Genomic DNA, 18,130 nt, shown 5'->3' with positions numbered 1-18,130 from the left:
CTGGGGAAGCAGTGAGCCGCTTCTCCTCCTCCCTGCCTCGGCTTTGGTGCCCAAATTGCCACCTCCCTGAGCGAGGCCAAGAGAGGCCGGGCCTTCCTGCTCTCTCTCCCATGGCCGGCGTGATGGGGGACACGCGATGCCCAGGACGCCGGGCCGGGGCCCCTTGCATGGGATCCTCCAGCCGTCCTTGGGAAGAGCCAACAGGAATGACTCTCCCATCTTATGGAGATGACAGGGTGTCAGAGGCAGAGGGGGCTAGGGTGAAGTTAAGGGAGGGAGGGTGACCAGACGGGTGGGGGGCCTGGGGAGGCTTATCCTGGAGAAGAGAAGGCTCAGGGGGCTGGCTTCAGGCATCTGAGGGTTGTCCCCTGCAAGGAGCCCTCCTGATTTGGGCTTCTTGACTCCAGAAAACAGAATTAAAGGCAGCCACAGGAAGTTACAGGGGGCTAGATTTCTATTCAATTGAAGGGGAAATGTTCTAGCTATTTTGGTAGGGAATGAGCTCCCCATCACTCTAGGTCTCCAAGTGAAGGCAGATAACCACTTGAGTAGTGCATTGTGGCCTGGGCATGCCAAGCGTCTTGGGGACCCATCAGATCCTGGGGGTCTGTGGTTCTCTTCTTGATGCCCAGACCAACCTGTGCCCCTCACCCCAGAGAGTGACCCAGACCTCAGAAGAACATCTGCTGCTGCTGCAATCCAGGGCAAGCAGGCTGCTGCTAGGACCCAGGGGTGGCCTCCCCAGCCCCCCCCCCCTCGGGATCGGGTGCTCTTTAAAGGGCAGCTCCAAGAGTGACAGCCTGTACCATCTCCGGGGAAGAGCAGCCGCAGCCCTGGGTAGAGGGGGGCGAAGATGAGCCCCCGGGGCTGGCCTTCCTCATTGTGTGCCCGGGCAAGACGGCGGCCCCCAGGGACGCGCCAGCTCTGGCTCCCCCCTACCTCTTCCTGGGCAGGGGCTGAGGTGAGATCTTCCCAGCGGGCCTTGGGGAACGGGAGGGTGGGCTCAGGGACGAGGGATGGATGGGTCGAGGAGACCGACAGCATCATCGGCTTGAGACCCAAATGACCCCCTGGAGACCCCCTAGTCTGTTCCCTTCATTTTACAGAGAAGTAAACCGAGGCTCAGAGAAGTCGGACATCTGTCCCACGTCATGGAGCTCTGTAAGTACCAGAACTGAATCCTGAAACCAGACCCCATGACTATCTCCAGAGCTTTTGGGGGGGCACCACCTTCCCGTCAGTCTCCCCAGTTACGGGCCAAGGCACAGGCCTGGAACTCAGCGCTGTCTTTTCTCCTTTTCCCTCCTGGGGCCCAGCTTGATGTCGCCACGGATACTGGGGCTCCCACCGGCCACCTGGATGCCCGGGGCCATGGCATAGCCCGCGGGGGCAGATGGCCAACAGGACTGAGCTAAATGAGACACTGGGGGCAGGGTCCCCGTCGTCCCGCCTGGTGGGGCTCATCCCGGCTGCCTTTCTGGAGGTGGTGACCCTTCTGGGCAACGGAACCGTACTGGCGGTCGTCCTCCGCACCCCTGCCCTCCGGAAGGCCATCTACCTGGCCCACCTCTGCCTGGTGGACCTTTTGGCCGCCGCCTCTGTGATGCCCCTGGGCCTGCTTGCGGCGCCCCCAGGCCTGGGCACGGTGTACCTGAGCCGGGGCCAGTGCAGAGCTGCCCGCTTCGTTACGGCCACCTTGGTGTCGGCCTGCACGCTGACGTTGGCGGCTCTCGGCCTGGAGCGCTACCGCTACATCCTGCACCCGCTGAGGCCGCGGCCCCGGCCCCCGCCGGCCTTGGTGCTGGGGGTCGTCTGGGGGGTGTCTGGCCTCCTGGGGGGGCTCTCCCTCCTGGGTCGGCCTTCTCCAAACTGCTCCCTGGTGGCTGGGCCCCCAGGACCTTTCCGGCCCCTCTGGGCCATCGTAGCTTTTGCTCTGCCTGCTCTGCTCCTCCTCGTCTCCTATGGCAGCATCTTCCGCGTGGCAAGACTGGCGGCCCTTCGCCCACCCCCCCCTGCGCCCGGCCCCCGGCCCCGCTCGGACTCCCTGGACAGCCGTCTGTCCATCCTGCCACCCCGGCTGGCCAGTCCCCACCTGGTGGGGGGCAAGGCGGCCCTCACGTTGGCGCTGGTCGTGGGCCAGTTCCTTGGCTGCTGGCTGCCTTTCTTTGCCGCGTGTCTGTTGCCCGGGCGGTGGAGCCTAGGCGTGGAGGTGGCCCTCACCTGGCTGGCCTACTCTTCCTTCGCCGCCCACCCTTTCCTCTATGGCCTCCTGCAGCGGCCCGTGCGCGAGGAGCTGAGCCGTCTGGCGCGAGCCTGGCTCCAAGCAGTGCCAGGCCCCTGGCACTGCCCCCCGGGAGCCTGGCTCCCCCAAAGCTTCCTGAAGCTCCTCCGGGGAGACCCAGAGAGCCCGGCCCTGGATCCGTCTGCCGGCCAGGAAGCCAGCACGATGACTGCAGAGGGGCCCGGCCCGGCCCACGGGGAGCCCACCTGAAAGGGGGCCGGGGGCGGGGGGCGAGGAGGAGATCCTGCCGTAGTGGAGATGGCAGGCACCCCCCGGCAGTCACAGGGTTCTCGCGCTGTGTCCGCGCTCTCCTTTAGTCTGGCCCCGGGCCTTCCCTGGCACCACACAAAGCCCCTTCTTTGCCGAACCTGGCCATGGGGGACGGGTGAGGGAGTCAGAGACTTGGGCCCACACCCCCATTTCCCTCGCGGCCCGATGGACCGCCCCAAGGAGGGAGCGGAGCCTTCTCTGGGTCAGGGCTGCCTCCAGCATGTTCCAGGAACGAGTCAGCGGCTGGCGCAGGAGCCTGGACGGGACGACCTTGAAGTCAGTCCCTGGCACCCAGAGGATCAATGGCTGGGAGAAGCAGAAGAAGCCAGGCCGGCGGGGCCAAGACTGCAGGACCAGGAATCCCTGGGCTGGGCTGGGGACACGGAGGAGGATGGGGGTCCGTCTCAAGGCGCGGATGCATCCTCCTCGGTGGCCCTCAGCCAAGGACCGTCCTTGGGCCACGAGGACGGCCTGGGAAGTGTGTTCTTAAAGATGACTTCAGCCCCACCTTCCCCTTAGCCTTGCCCTTTCCCCAATTCAAACTGGAGACATCCGGGTCACTGAGAATATTTATTCAAAAACTGGATTGAAAAAAACTGTACAGAGTCTTGGCTGCTGAGAGCGCGCCCGTCCCCCCTCCCCCCCTTCCCCCCCCCAGCTGCCTGGCAGTGCCCCCCAATCCTGGCCCCTACCCCACCCCCCCACTATGCCCCTACCCCACCAGCCTGTTCCAGTCAAGAGAGTGTTGCTTAAGCAGCAGGAGCCCTATGTGGGTGGAAAACAGGGGGGAGCCTTCTTGGAACTCTCATTCCCTGCAGGATGTGGGGGGCCTGTGTGAGTGAGCCCCTCAGAAAGGGAGGCACTGGAGGGTCTTCTCTCCCCGGGGATGTCCCGTATCCCAGCCAGGGAGGAGCAGGAGACAGGGAAAGGGAAAGGGGTCGTCCCCTTTGGGCAGGCAGTTGTTTGGGGGCTACATAACTGTCTCTGCCATCTCCCTCTGGCTTCCTAGAATTGGGTCAGCACCTCCCCCCCACCCCACAGCTTGGCCTGAGATAAGAGATCCTGGTTGGACGGCACTAGCGGAGGCCAAGGGGGCCCTAAAATCCATGCGTATGGGTGTCAACAGGGCTAGGGAACTGCCTTGGCCCCTAGTGTGTATGTGTTGGGGTGGGGGTCGAGGATAAGCAGGATGGGGCTCCCAAGGAGCAGGAGTCAGAGCTGTTTCCCGCCCTGCGGTGTCGCTCCCTGGCTCCCGGCTCCAGGCTCCTTCCCTGGCTTTAGTAAGGGGAGAACTTCTGCCTCTCTGACTTCTTGTTGCCATTGGCAGCTGCCATCTTGGCGGTGTAGGCAGTGAGGCCACTGGGAGGTGGCCCGGGTGAGGACGGGGGCAGAGCCAGGAAGGGCACGGGCTTGAGGCCGATGAAGTTGGAAAGGGAGATGGCGTAGGGGGTGCCCAGAAGGCCGGGAGGGGCCGCAGGCAGGGCGGTCAGGGCTGGTGACGGGGCCAGGGGCGGGGAGAAGGGGGCTGACAGGTCTGCAGTACCCGAGCCTGGCGTCCCTCCTGAGGTAGACTTGGCCGTCTCTAAACTGGAGGGAGGCAGAGAAGGGAGACGTCAGGAGGGCACTAAGGAGACACAAGAGATGGGAAAGGAGGGCAGGTGCCAGGCGAGGGACGGGAGAGGCAGAGGTGCCAAAGAGACGACCAGATGAGAGAAGGGGGGATGGGTGGGAAGAGAGCAGGAGAGCAGAGGGGCCCCAAGGGCAGAGCAGAGACTGGGAAGACGGCATGAAGAAGGAGGCCGGACGAGGAGAGAGAGAACCGAGAGGATGGAGGGAGCGGCAAGGGAGAGACAAAGTCAGCCTGGCCACGGCCCCATCCCGGCAGGGGCCAGATGCCCCGGGGCTTCTTGCCTTCCCCAGGGGCTCCCCTCATTCCCCCTCCTGCTTCCCAAGGCTCACCAGGCAGTGATGAGGTACTGGGCCAGGGCGATGGAGACCGGGGAGCCCGTAATGGTGACGTGCCGCTCCCCGGAGCCCTCCGCCTGATTCCCAATCTTGATGTGCGCCCCCGACATTTGCCGGATCTCACTGATCTTGCTGCCCTGACGTCCGATCACGCAGCCAATCAGCTATAGGAGACGGAGCGGCGGTCAGCCCTTCACCTTGGACCCAGGCTGGCATTAGGGCAGCCTCTCCCCCTCCCTTGCCTCCCCTCCCCAGACCCCGCCGGGCCGGACAGAAATGGGACCGAGAAGCACTAGAGCCCTGACCCTCAGGCTCCATCCTCATCTCTCCATTTCCCAAGGTACCACCGCCCCCACCCCCAGCCCCCCTGCCCACACTGGGCTCACGTCATTGGGAACCAGGAATTCCTGGGAGCTGGTCTGGGCACTGGGATCCAGGCCTAAAGGAGAGAAGAGAGTCTTGACCTCAAAGGCCGGGCACAGCCTGGGCATCCCGGCCGAGTCACTTGACTCCAGCCCTGACCCAAGGCCTCGGGGGATCCTGGGAAGCCCATTGCTGAGACCCACAGGACCCACATCCCCTCCTGTGACCGTCCCTCCCGCTATCCCATGCGGCCTCTTGACAGAGACCCTACAGCTTAGCTGGGGCCCGAAGAGGGCCGGCTTCGGGATTGATGGGCTCCTCCGCTACTTCACCATCTAGGGGATCTGGGCCAGCCCCTTCCCCATTTCTGGGCGTGCCCTCTGTAAAATGGGAAGCGGGAGCAGAAAACTCCAAGGTCCCGTGCAGCTGCCAAGCCCGGGACTGACGTGTGTCCAGAAGCTGGGCGAACCCTATTTTTCAAGGCGTCTGGCCCTTCTCCCAGCCCCAAGAGGCACTGGCTTACCTGGCACCACACTGGGTGAAGCAAAAGGTACAGGATGGCCTGACAGTTGCTGGAGCTTGCTGACCTGAGCCGAGGAGAAGGGAAAGGGAGGTAAGCAAGGCTGTCCCCCTGGCCTGCCTCGAGCCCTTGATCTTGCCCCCACCCCTGGCCATGGCCCAGCCTTAATCCATTTTCCCTCTGCCAGCCTGCCAGGCCCGACTTCGGGGAAGGGGAGAGAATATGGAAGGCAAGGAGAGAGCAGGGGTAAGGGGGCCTGGCCCCACTCACCTCTGCTGGAGTCACTGTCCCATACTGGCCCTGAACAGAGAAACCCTGTGTGGGGGGAGGGTGGCAGTTACCATGGTAACAGCCAACCTCCTTTTCTCTCTGCCTCTCCATCTCTCTGGGGTAGTGGGGGCAAGATGCTCAGGCTAGGGAGGGGATATTTGGGGAATCCAAGCATGTTCCCTACCCCCACCCCATTCCTTGGACCCACAGCACAGATCTCCCTTCCCCTTGTACCCCCCCTCCACTGTACCCCCTCCTTGTTACCTGGTTGGCGGAGAGCAGGACGGTGCCCAGGGAGAGGCTGGGGTGGTAAGGGATGGTAGCTCCTTTGGGAGGGGACTGGAGGGGATGGGGAGGGGTATTTGGACAAGGTCCCCAGTGACCATACCCAACTGACCCCCCCATGACATTTAACGATTCCCCAATGCTTTGCCAATTACCCTGCTATACCTCAAAACCTCACTGATCCCTAAATCCTCACTGAGTTCCCTACTAACCCCAATACCCCACTTAATCTCCTACTGACTTATCCAGTATCCTCCCACAGGCACAACCCCAACCTCTATGAACTTTTCTAAGATGTTCCCCGACCATGCCCGCCCCTAACCTAGGACAATTCAGAGACACCCCCCTCCCTATGCCATATTCCTCCCCTTCAATGTCCTGTCCTACAGCACCCACCACAACCCCACGCCACGGGTGTAAGGGAAGAGCTGTTGGCCTCAGTCCTGGGTGCGGAAGAGCTGGTCCTCAGACTTAGCTCAGAAATGTCCCACTCTCACTCTCTGGGACCTCATCAGCCATCTAGCTGCCTCCCCCATTCCCCACACCCCAATCAGGACCTCTGACAAGGCCTCTCTGGTTGCCATGCCCACAGTCTGCTGTTTTCACAACACAACCAGCAGCAATCCCCAGGAGGCTGTGGGGGTGGTGGGGAGGACAAAGAGGGTCCCTCCCTCCAGTACCTCTAGAATCACTGCACAGATCTGGCGCACACAGAGGATGATGGCATCGGGGACACCAGAAACGGTGACTGCCCGCTCTGTAGAGTTGGGAAGCAGGTCTCCAGCCACCTGGACCTGAGCCCCTGTAGTCTAGGGCAGGGAAAAGGAATGACTCAGACTCTTGCTGTCTGAGATGGGAATGGAAGGGAGTGTTCTGCCCAGCCTATCCATTCTGGGAGGTCGTGACCCCTGGACTTCCCCTTGGTAGGTATGGGGTTCGTAGGAGTGGAAAGGGAGAGACATCACCCTGGGCAAGGCTGGGAAAGCCAACCTTTCCCTGGACTTACCCCAAGAGGGCTTCCATACCTCCCGGATCTCCTTAATCTTGGTCCCTGCCTTCCCAATGAGGGAACCACACTGACTGGCTGGAATGACCAGCCGAAGGGTAACTGGGGGTTTAGAGATGCTGCCACCATTTGGGGGGCCTGTACATAGGTCCTAGAGAACAAGGAGGGGATTAGTCAGCCACCCCCCCCCAAATATATATATATACACACATACTTCATCTCCAGGCTTCATTATTTCCCTTATTCTCCATCTCTCCTCAGCTTTTGAAAATGCAATCCATTCATTCAATCCAATTCCTTCTTCCAGGAAGCTCTCTCTGGAGAATATTCTCCCCTTCAATCCCTGCCCTCCTACTGCTCATCCCCTGGAGCCCAAAGCACTCAGGACCATATACATAGATTGACATTGCTCAGGTAGTTTTAAAAGAATAGTGTGGGGACAGCTAGATGTCTTAGAGGTCAGAGAGCCAGGCCCAGAGACAGGATGTCCTGGGTCCAAATCTAGCCTCAGATTCTTCCTAGCTGGGTGACCCTGGGCAAGTCACTGAATCCCCATTGCCTAACCCTTACTGCTCCTCTGCCGTAGAACCAATATGTGGTATTTATTCTAAGACAGAAGGTTAGAGTTTTAAAAAAATAAAGAATAAGGAGGAAGTAGTCTATCTCTCCTTTAGACAAAGGGCTCCTGAAAGGTAGACTTGATTTCCCTTACAGGCCAGGGGCTCCAGGAAGGGTGGGCTTCTTCCTTCTAAGACCAAGGAACCCAGAGGATAGGGACTGTCCTCCCCTTCTACCACAGGCTCCCCCATCACACCAGGGACCGTGTCTCTCTAGCTCCTTCCCTTGTCTCCTTAATTTAGTTCTCAGTCTGGGTCTCATAATTCAGATCTTTCAGCGCCCAACTCTGGGATGGAGGGAGGTGGGACAGAGAAACCCCAGGACCTTGGATCCCAGTAGCCCACCTCATCCAGTTTGAAGGCAATCATGGACACAGCATGGAAGACGGCACCCGTGGAGCCAGTGATGGTGGTGATCCGCTCTGGACAGGAGCCCTCTGAGATTGTGATCCGGGCACTGCTCTAGAGTGGGGGGAGGGAAGAAGGACGACAGGACAAGGGCAGCAAGGGCCAAAGCACCAGGAGGGAGGCAGGAAGCGCCCTTTCTGCCCTTGAACCCCACTCCTCCCCCACCCCTTTACAGAGACTGGGAAATCCCTCTTTTCTCTTCAGGAGCCTCTTGTTTCCAGCCCTGGAGAAGGACGGCTGTGTGTGTCCGTCTGTCCTCACCCCAGAGAGGTGGGAAAGTTGGAGGCTCTCAGGCTCCGGTACTCTCAGCTACTCACCTGCTCTCGGATCCTCTTTACCGTCTCCCCTTTCTGTGAAAGGAAGGAAGAAAGGAAAGTACAATCCCCTGCTCCGGCCGGCACGGAGGGAATGGTACCAGGACCCTCAAGGCTGATGATGACCATCACTTACCTTTCCAATGATGCTGCCCACCTCCTGTCAACACAAGGGGACAAGCCTGGATCAGAGAAGCTCCGACCTCCCTCTCTCTTAGCCATCCCCTATTTCTGGGCACCAAGTTTCTCTCTTCCCTCCTATTAGCACTGAGGCACCTAGAGTCTAACCAGGCCTTAGTAATCAATTGAAAAAAGTCTGGTCTGTTGTAGTAGATCTGGGGTGTTTTGACTTCTGGAACCACAATGCTACCCCAGCCCTATAGCCCCTCAGAGTCCCAGTCCATGGGTGTCCCACCTCCACCCCCAGCTTCCATTTTCCCCAAAAGAAGAACGTTGGTAACTCTAGGACCTGGGACAAACCCTACCCCTCCTTTGGACCTCAGTTTCTCCAAGTAAAATAAGAGAGATGGTCTCCAAGAGCCCTCCCACTTCTGATGTATTGATTTTGAAATGATGCTGCTGTTTGTTCTTCTGGCCCATCCAACACTCCCTACCCGCCAGCTCCCAGATGTTCTCCCCTGGCCCATTCTCCCTATTCCCTTGCCCCCAAACTGGACCTTTCCTTCCAGGACCTCCATTTTGGAAAGGGGCAGAGGCTGGCCAACCATTATTCCCCTCTTGGGGGTGCTTCCTTCAACATCCTGCCCCCACGCCAGGGGAGCTTCATCTTGCCCTCTTCTCACTTTTCAGCTCCCTGTGAAGTGTGGTCCTCCCCCCAGAAGGCCAGTTCTCTGCCGGGGGGGGGGGGGCTGACTTTTCTTTTTTTGCAACATTTGTATTTTTGGCTCTTCGGACAGTCCCTGCCTCGCACACAGTCAGCGCCGAGTCAATACAGTGCCTTGCCTTTCCGTGCATGATCATGCGCAGCGTGAGGGTGATGCTCAGCTCCGGCTCCTCTTCGAGCCCTGGGTCAGAGCCACTCATCCTGTCTGGGGAGACTGCCACCAAGGAGGTGGCCCGACAGTGCATCCACCTGGCCTGATGGCCGCCGGCTCTACAATGGCACAGGAGAGAGAAGATGGCAGAGGATTCCCCGGGCCCCTTCCATTCTGGTGCCAAGCCTCAGGGCAACGGAAAGGGGGCGTCCTTGGGGAGTCAGCAAACCCATTCTCAGTCTGGCTCTGGCCCTAGATTGGCCTTACCTCTCTCGTAGCCTTTCCCGGGAGTTGGTGAGCATGAAATGAAAGGAGACAAAACTGAGTTTTGTCAGATGTAAAGCTCTGTAGAATTGTGAGAGATGATTATACATATCATAACCACGACATATAATAATGCTTCCTACTAGTGCCATCATCATCAGGGCAGACTAATGGTAGAATCACCTCTTAGTGACTTTAAAAAAATCCCCCCAAACTTTCACCTTCTATCTTAGAATCAATACTGTGTATTGGTTCCAAGGCAGAATAGCTGTAAGGGCGAGGCAGTAGGGGTTAAGTGACTTGCCCAGGGTCACGCAGTGAGGAAGTGTCTGAGGCCAGACTTACACCCAGGACCTCCCATCTCTGGGCCTGGCTCTCTATCCATTGAGCCACCCCGCTGCCCCTTCTTGGTGATTTCTGATGACCATCGCTGAGGAGGGGAATTGGGGAAATCCCTAGCACTGACAGGAGGGGTTGTGTTTTCCATATTCCCAAGATAGGTGCTCTTGCCAACCTTCCAAAGGCAGGACACGTGGAGTCTTTAACCAAATAGTTAGAGGTGGGAGCCATTCTACCAATAACTAGCATCACTTATGGGACTCCCATTGGCTCTTTTCTCAGGATCCTTCCAGAGCTCCCTAAAGCCTACTGGATAAAATCCAAACTCCTCAGCCTGGTGGGAAGCCCTCTGTGATAGGGCTCCAACTTCTAGATCTCCCTCTCCCACTCCCCCTTGTATGATCCCTCTTTCTCTCTCACGCATTCCAGGTTTCCTGCCTCCACATCTTTGTTTGCACATGTCCTGCAATGCTTTCCTATCTATTTCTCCATCTTCTTCATCCTTCATAATACAGCTCAGAGACCACCTCCTCTGTGAAGCCCTCCTAGGGCACCCCAACCTAAACTCATTCCTTCAACCTACAAGCCTTGGAGCAAGTCTCTTGCCCGCCGCACTGAGGTACAACTTTTGGGTTTGGTCTCCCCCACAATGGGAATTCTATAAATGCAGGGCTTGCCACCCACCCTCCTCTATCTCCCCCACCTGGTGAGGGCTTCACCCATTTTCTAGAACCCAAATCTCTGGGTTCCTAGTCTAGGGCTTAAAAAAAAAAACAACTAATGCAACTATAGGAGGAAATCTATGTCCTGCCTCATGATTTGGTTTGACCAGCCGTGTGGTGTGCTGAATAAAAAGCTGGCTGTATAGCCGGAAAGAGCTAGATTCAAGTCCCTCCTCTGATCTACTGACTGTGAGGCTGGACAAGTCACGGAGCCTCACAGAGGTCTAGGTAACTCGACCATAAACGGTGCCTTAGTAGAGGGAGTTTCCTCCCTAGAATAGCTGTAAGGGCTAGGCAGTAGGGGTTAAGTGACTTGCCCAGGGTCACGCAGTGAGGAAGTGTCTGAGGCCAGACTTACACCCAGGACCTCCCATCTCTGGGCCTGGCTCTCTATCCATTGAGCCACCCCGCTGCCCCTTCTTGGTGATTTCTGATGACCTCCCTAGACCAAAGAAGTCGCAGGTCCAGGCCATGTTGTTAGAAATCCTCGCCTGTGGGTCAGTAGACGGTGGTTCTAGCCCTAACTCATCGGGTGACTTTGGACCACTGGCTTGGGGCCTCCCCCGGACCTCAGATGGGAAGCCTTCCCCAGTTCCCCTTCAAGCCAGGACCTTCCCTCCATGACAATTTCCCCTCTCTAGATCTTTGTTCCTGGTTGTTGATGCGTCATCTTCCCCATTAGACTGGGAGCTCTTCAAGGGCAGGGACTGTCTCTTGACTTTCTCGGCATCGCCCGCACTTAGCACAGTGCCTGGCACATGGAGGCTACTTAATAAAGGTTTACTGACTGCGTTATCACCCCATCAAACTATGAAATCTAGAAGTACTTCTGGAGAGGAGCAGAGAGCGCCGTATAAATGTCGGGTGATTAATACTATTACCAAGACCCCCCGAAAAAGATGGGCTGAGCATAAGGCCAGGATTAAACTGTTCAAAGCCCCTCCTGGCCACCTGCCCCTCCCAAGTCCTGCCCCCCCCCCAGCTTTAATCCTGGACCTTAATCCTGCTTGGAAATCCTTGCCCAGCCTGCCTTGGCCAAGCCCCCGCCCCTGAAACAAACCAAGCAGCCCGAAGATTAAGACAGCCGAGGGCCCTGGGGTGAGGTGAACACAGCCGGCGAGGGAGTCACAGCTCCCAGGGGTGGCGGAGAAGGCAGCCCCCAGACCGAACCCTAACTCTAGTCACCCACCCTGAGCTCTGACCCGTCAAATCCAACCAGAGCCTCATGTCTGGTCCGCCAGACCCCGTCCTTCTCACACCGGGCCTCTCATCCAAGGGAGCCATTCCACAGATCTGGTTCTTTGTATCTTACCCTCCTGCCCCCAGGTACGGGCCAGACTTCACAATGTAATGGATGGCGGCCCAGTGGCCTCCTGGGGGGGTCCCCCTTCCCAGGCTGGGGCCCCCGAGGGCCAGAGGACGGGATGGGGAGGGCTCAGAGAAATGGCCCGGGCTTGCTCCTTCTCTCCATCCCTGCCCTCCCTGCCTTGCGTTCTCTGGGCGCTTCCCTCATCTAGGAACCTCGAGTCTGGCCGCGACAGGATCTGGGATCTTTCAGGGTGGACCCTCTCCAGGAGGGCAGGCCCCGCGGGACCAGCTCCTTCAGGGCCCTTGGGACGTGGGGGCCCACTGCTTATCAGTCATTCCAGGCCTAGCTTTCGGCAGTTATTTATTGCTCTGGCCAGGTCGGGCAGGGTGACAGTGGGCGTTGGGCCTCTGCCCAGGGCCATGTGGCTGCCACGCGTCAGGACAGACTGACCTCACCCTCACCTCGGGGACTTGGGGGGCACAGCTCCCCCTTTATAGCTCCCCTGTCGGCAAGAGACCCCGGATCTCGCTCCCACTCTCCGCTTGTCTAGGAAATTCTCCCCATGGGCCCCCGACCCCCACGGACTCAGCTCCCAGGGTCTCCTCCCAAGCCCCCAGCGCCCCCTGTTCCTCTAGCCTTCTCCCACTCCCACTCCCCACCCCCGCAGCCGGATGGGGCACAGGGGTGACAGCTGTGTAAGCAGCCTGACCCCCCCTTCCCCTCCCCCTCCATGCCTGCCCCTCCCCCCTCCAGCTGTCTCTCTCCCGTGACAGCTGCCCTAGCAAAGGGCTGGGGGCTTAGCTAGCCCCCCTCCCTCTCAGATTGAGTGTCCACCCAGGCTTTGTTCTAGGGCAGAACAATCCAGCGGGGCGGGAAGGGGGGGGGAGAAGGCTCTTGGGGCTAGGGAGTGGGGGTGGGTTGACTCCAAAGGGCCCATGGAGGGATTCCCTCCCTCTCCCTCTCTGGAGTCTATCCCCTTCCGTTCAGGCTCCAGAAGGAGGCCGATCCCTGGCCTGGAGTCAGGGTGGGCTTCTGGGCTTGGCTGCAGGGCTCAGGCCGGCCCCTGGAGGCAGCTCTTCACCCCGGATTCCTTTCGGAGGCCCCCTTCCCCAAACTCCTCTTTTGCCAGCCTCACACCCCTCACCAGCCCCAGGGACGCCCGGCCACTGGCAACTGCTTTGAGCTGGGCTGGCCTTGACTGGAGTGATTTTCCCCGGCTCTTGTTTAGCATCTCCCAGAGGCCGCCTCCTAGCTCCTGCCGGGCTCAGGACCCCACTCTATGGAGCCTGGGCCCAGTCAGGCCAGGCAGTGCCCTCGGGCCCTCTGCTAGGACCACGGAAAACCGGGGGGCCCAGGGGGAAAGCATCGGAGGAAGTCCCTCGGGCAGAGGAAAAGTGGGGAATGGGCCGGCACACCGCCCCTCACTAGCCCAATGGATTCTTAAAAAAAAAAAAAATATATATATATATATATATGTATATATATATAATCACACACACACACACACACACATATATATATATATATGTAATCACACACACACACACACATATATATATATATATGTAATCACACACACACACATATATATATTGGTCTGCATGGCTAAGAATCCTCTAAATTAGTTGTCATTACAGTTATTTATGGAACCCTCCACTGCTATTTTTTCTGTGTCCAACTAACACTTCTTTAACCAGACTTCATTATTCATCAACGATAAAATTCATGAAAGAAGAAAGAACAAGTCATCGTTTTCTCCCAATATTCAGAAATGGGAATAGAGAACATTCTGAAGCTACCATCCGGGAACTGGGGAGAATTGACCATTATGGGTTATCCAGTGGCCCGGTGGCCCGGTGGCAAGAGCTCTGGATGGAGGGTTAGAAGACCCGAGTTCAAATCCTATCTGCCACTCCCTCCCTGTTACCTTGGGTAATTTGTAAGTAACTTTTGACTTCCTCTTGGGTAAAATGAGGGGGTTTGGACTGGATGGTTTCTAAGGTGCGTTTTGGCTCTGCATCTTTGATCCCGTTTCCTGGGCTCTCCAGATAAGGGTTTTGGAGCCTCGGTTTTCCTCTCTCCGCTGAACTTTCCCAGAAATGGCTGTTCCATCTGCACCCCCCGACAGTGAGGGCCCGGCGCATCCCAGGCCCCGGGGGATGGGGAGGGCCGGTCAGACCCACGAAGCCATTTCCCTTGGCCTCTTGGCTCTCAGGTCTGTGTCTCGGGCTCAGCTCCAGACAGGGAGGCCATGAAGGTAGGGAGGGACGGAACACCCTGAGAGATGCTTCAAGCTCTTTAGGGTATTAACCCGACCATCCTCGGGTGATTCCTTCCCGCACTCCCGAGGGTGGAGGGGAGACCAAAGGCCTGGGTGTCTCGAGCGCCCTTATCCCCCCACCTCCCCTCTCGGGAGCCAACATATGGATGGGAGAGGCTCGAACCCGTACAGGAGATAGACTATCCCATACACGAGAGGGAGAGGCTAGGAAAGAGCCAAGAAACAGGGAGTAGGCTGAGGGCAAGCGTTGGCGGGCAGGAAATGGATCCCAAGGGTTGGGGGGCAGGGAAGTGGGTGCCTCCTGCTTGGGCCACCCTCAGGCCTGGGGTGGCCCAAGGGCTCGTGATCTCACTCAAACAAATCTCGGGGCTCCTCCGGCCTTGAAGGCTGATCCCATCGATGCCCCCCGTTTCATAGAGGAGGACGCGGGCCATGAGATTCCATGACTTGCTCAAGGTCACATAACAAGGCAGGGAGAAAGCCATGCCTAGAGCCTAGGTCTGATGCACAACCCAAGTGGCCTTCTCTTGGGCCAACCTAGAGCCGCCGGGACTGTGATGGGAGAGGCTGCTAAGGGATCAGGCGCTGGAAGAAGGGGCAGCCGTGGAGCTAGGGGGCAGAAGGGCTGGGTCTCCGCACGGGCTGTCTGCCTCCGTCCCTCCCTCTGCCTTGGCCTGGGCCTGGCTGGGGTGTGTGGGCCGAGGGCTCCCCCCACCAGGCCCCCCTCTCTGAGCAACCAGGGAGAACAATCCCCTTGTGTTTGGACCATCCGGCTCTGCATGCTGATGAAGGGGGGCTGTTGGGGGAAGGGAGTAAGGACAGTGGGCAGCCAGGGCCCGGGGGTGTCCTCTGGGGGGAATCTGAGGTAGGGGATCCAGGCCCCGGGGCAGGGTAGAAGCTGGGACCTCAAGGAGGCTATTCCTCCAGAGGACGGGCGCCTTGGAACGGGGAGGAGAAGTGGGGTGGCCTGGGTGAGGGTGCCAAGCCTAGGAGGGCTAGGCATGGAGGTGGCAGGGAGCTGAAGCCCTGGCATTTCTGGGTGCCCAGGGTCCCCCCTGCTGAACGCTACTTCCACTTTCCTCAGGGGGAATGGCAAGAACGGGGCCCTGAAATGCTACAGGTCATAAGATGGCAGTCAGAGGGGACCAGGCGGCGGCGGGCACCTCCCTGCATTCGCTCGGGCTAGCCAGGGCCCTGCGTGGTGGGGGGCCGCCAAATCCAAGTTAAGCTGGGAAACCTCAAAAGTTGGGGGAAAGGACCGGAGGAGCCTCGGACGCCAGGGTGTGGGAGAGACAACGGGGGAAGATGCCCAGAGCTCCATCCCTGCCCTACGCTGGACACCCAGGATCCAAAGGCTACTCGGCCGGAGGAAATGGGGTCCAGGGCCGGGCAGCCAGGAGAGGCTGGGAGGCGAGGTGGGGGTCTGGGCTTGTCAACAAGGCTGGACCAGAGGAGGCCTCGGATAAAAAAGGGAGGGTGTCCAGGGGGCCAGGAGAGCTCAGGCCAGGCCGCCCGAGAATGGGTGGGGGATGGGACCCAGGGGCCCGAGGGGGGGCGCTGGCCTGTGAGTATTACAGGTGTCTGGGTGTTAGAATGGAAGGCAGAGCCGGGGCTCAGGGGGTGGGATGACGAAGCTGAGGTAGAGACAGTCGGAGGGATGGAATCAAAGGACCCGGGGGGGGGGGGGGGGTGCAGGGCCCTGGACACCAACCAAATCAGCACCTGGCCTGCCGGGCCCACCCCTCCCTGCCCCCCATCCCAGCCCCGCCTGCGCAAGCGCCCTTGGTTCTGCCCTGTCCCTCGGGGGCCAGCAGGGTGTGTTCCCTGCAGCCCCAAGTCCGGCACTGCGGCCTCTTCCCCCCCCCCCCCCCCCCCCGAGACCCGGACCCCTAACAACGGCCCCCACCCCGGCTCCAACTTTCCCCAGGGCCTGGCTTGGGGCTGCGGTGGACGCCCCAGCCCGCCGGGGCCCCGGGGTCACCTGCTGGGAGGAGGGTCTCTCGTGCCCCCCCCCCCAGGGCCCGGTGCCTGAGGTGCCCCCTGCCCGTCTGCCCAGCCCAGGGTGCCGTCCCTCCCCTCCCCAACCAGGGTCCCTGCCCCTTCCCCCTCCCCTCCCCGGCCCGGCCCAGCCCAGCCCAGCCCAGCCCGGCCCAGCCCAGCCCAGCCCAGCTTGCCGGTACCTCTGGGGTCTGTCCTGCAGCGCTGGGGGGGTGGCTGGGCCTCTCAGTTCCACATTGTCCCCGGGAGAGGCGGCCGCTCACAACTGCTAGTGACATCAGCTGCGAACAATGAAGTGTTTGACAGGCGAGCCCGAGCCGGGCCAGGAGCACGGGAATCTGTGTGCCCCCCCCCTCGCCCAGCCTCCCTCCCCTCGGCCTGCCCGCCTGCCAGCCCCTCCCCTCCCCCCAGCCCCCTCCCCTCCCTCTGGGATCCGATTACAGCAGATAAAGGCGCCAGGGCCCCAACAATGCCGCAGCCTAGCCTCCAGCCCAGCCCAGATGCCAGGGAGGCCAGGGCTGCCCCCTCCCCAGGGATGCCCCGTCCGGGCTGGCAAGGGATGCCCAGCGCCCCCTCCCTCGCACCCACCTGCTTCTGTCCAGGCCACTGTCTCCTTCCTGCTCAGCTCCCTGCCCTTGTGGGCTCCCATCCTCCTCTGACCCCCTCGGAGGGAGCAGCCTGCGCCTCCTGCCTGGCTGCCTCGGGCGGCTTCTTCTCCTCTCCCATTTCTCCTCCTCGCCCTCAGTTCCCTCAGCTTTAGAAGGAAGGACTCGGACTAGAGGATTTCCAAGGAATCTCTCTGGTCCCCCGCTCTGGGCGTGGGCATGGGTGTGGGGGCGTGGGGGTACCCCCCCCCAGAACGGTTTTAGACCTAAACCGCGACACGTTTCTCTTTGTGCTCCAAATTCAAAACCTGTTTCCCAGGAGCCTGGAGTCCCTGTGTGTGTCCGCCACTCTGGCTGGAACGCTGAGTTTGGGGTGTACCGAGGGGAGGAGGGGGAGAAGGGAAGTGGGGGGCTTCCATCTCCCGGGAAGGCTGTGGACCTGTTTCCAGGGGTCCCAGAAGGGAGCCCCACCTTTCCTCCTTGACCGGAAAGAACTCGCTCGGCCTCAGTTTCTCCTGGAAATGCCCCCCTTTTCATTGTCAATAAAAATAAACATTTCAAGAGCCTTCATCGTCCAGGGGATGGACGGCCTCTGCGGCCTCTGTGTCAGGAGGTTCAAGGCTCGTCCCTGGCACATACTGATCATGAGACTGAAAGATTGGGCAAATCACTTCATCTTTAAGGGCCTCAGAATTAGGGAGCAGGGAATGAAGGGACCTTTTTTGGAAAGGGAAGAGGCACACAGTGCATAGAGCCAGGGCTGGAAATGGGAGGTCAGGGGTTCGAATCTGGCGTCAGATACGTCCTAACTGTGTGACCCTGGCCAAGTCACTTAACTTCCATTGCTTAGCACTTTCCACTCTTCTGTCTTAGAATGGATACTAAGAAAGTATAGGTTTAAAAAAGGCGGGGGGAGAGGAATAAGCATTTATCTGGCATCTATTATGTGCCCAAGAGGTGCCAATATCTCACTTGAACCCACCCCACCCTGTGCAGGTAAGGCAGGTGCTCTCCCTTGGGGGGAGGGAAGAGCCTCACCAGGAGTTTCCTAGGCCAGTGAATTCACAGGTCTGGCTATAAACTAAACGTTCTTGAAGGCTTCCAAGTGTTTTCCTTACAGCCCTCCTCCCGCCTTGGCAAATTCCCTGCAAGGTAAGCGGATCATCCTGGGTGCCCTGATCTTGCCCCCAGCTGAGCCTCCTGGGCCCTCGGAGGGGGGTGGAGAAGAGCCCAAGTCCACCCTCCATCTGGACAGGAAGACCAGGGTCACAAGGCCGCCTGCTGCCGCCGTGAGGAAGGGGACGGAGCCGCTGAGACA

The 18,130-nt window shown here is 59.5% G+C and overlaps 2 protein-coding genes and 1 long non-coding RNA gene across 14 annotated transcripts; 2 read left to right on the top strand and 1 right to left on the bottom strand.

The window, feature by feature from the left end:
* The first annotated feature begins 95 nt into the window (after positions 1-95).
* Positions 96-3,180, top strand: GPR62 (G protein-coupled receptor 62). Of its 2 annotated transcripts, XM_001380475.3 has the most exons (3): positions 96-961; positions 1,107-1,161; positions 1,317-3,180. In XM_001380475.3, exon 3 carries the CDS (start codon positions 1,394-1,396, stop codon positions 2,489-2,491), a length of 1,098 nt encoding a protein of 365 aa, XP_001380512.2. In that variant the 5' UTR covers positions 96-961; positions 1,107-1,161; positions 1,317-1,393; the 3' UTR covers positions 2,492-3,180. The 2 variants fall into 2 exon arrangements, with proteins under 2 accessions (XP_001380512.2, XP_056660965.1); XM_056804987.1 differs by lacking the exon at positions 96-961 and having other exon boundaries at positions 989-1,161.
* Positions 3,106-17,969, bottom strand: PCBP4 (poly(rC) binding protein 4). Of its 11 annotated transcripts, XM_056804978.1 has the most exons (16): positions 17,851-17,969; positions 16,796-16,961; positions 16,390-16,488; positions 9,562-9,639; positions 9,263-9,413; positions 8,436-8,459; positions 8,303-8,335; positions 7,923-8,039; positions 6,980-7,111; positions 6,635-6,763; positions 5,934-6,008; positions 5,670-5,714; positions 5,403-5,466; positions 4,903-4,955; positions 4,511-4,680; positions 3,106-4,138 (listed from the first exon to the last, which is right to left on the bottom strand). In XM_056804978.1, exons 4-16 carry the CDS (start codon positions 9,594-9,596, stop codon positions 3,829-3,831), a joined length of 1,338 nt encoding a protein of 445 aa, XP_056660956.1. In that variant the 5' UTR covers positions 9,597-9,639; positions 16,390-16,488; positions 16,796-16,961; positions 17,851-17,969; the 3' UTR covers positions 3,106-3,828. The 11 variants fall into 11 exon arrangements, with proteins under 11 accessions (XP_056660956.1, XP_056660962.1, XP_056660954.1 ...); XM_056804984.1 differs by lacking the exon at positions 9,562-9,639; XM_056804976.1 differs by lacking the exon at positions 17,851-17,969 and having other exon boundaries at positions 9,562-9,615; positions 16,796-17,287.
* On the top strand, positions 4,677-8,838 carry LOC130455479 (uncharacterized). Its single transcript, XR_008913463.1, has 3 exons — positions 4,677-5,492; positions 5,587-7,374; positions 8,190-8,838. It is a non-coding gene; the product is annotated as an uncharacterized LOC130455479 (long non-coding RNA).
* Positions 17,970-18,130: the final 161 nt, after the last annotated feature.

The sequence above is a fragment of the Monodelphis domestica genome, chromosome 7 (assembly GCF_027887165.1).
Source record: "Monodelphis domestica isolate mMonDom1 chromosome 7, mMonDom1.pri, whole genome shotgun sequence".
Taxonomy (NCBI): Eukaryota; Metazoa; Chordata; class Mammalia; order Didelphimorphia; family Didelphidae; genus Monodelphis; species Monodelphis domestica.
Note: the sequence above shows the minus strand (reverse complement) of the source record. Positions and strands in the feature narration are given on the sequence as shown.

What these genes read in the sequence shown, in the direction of transcription:
- GPR62 (XM_001380475.3), top strand. Translation starts at nt 1,394, where the DNA reads ATGGCCAACAGGACTGAGCTAAATGAGACACTGGGGGCAGGGTCCCCG.
- PCBP4 (XM_056804978.1), bottom strand. Translation starts at nt 9,596, where the DNA reads ATGCTCACCAACTCCCGGGAAAGGCTACGAGAGAG. An exon ending in GCATGATCATGCACGGAAAG is followed by an intron (nt 8,460 to 9,262) that starts GCAAGGCACTGT and finishes TTGTGTTGACAG; the next exon opens with GAGGTGGGCAGCATCATTGG. An exon ending in GGACAGTGACTCCAGCAGAG is followed by an intron (nt 5,467 to 5,669) that starts GTGAGTGGGGCC and finishes TCCTCGGCTCAG; the next exon opens with GTCAGCAAGCTCCAGCAACT.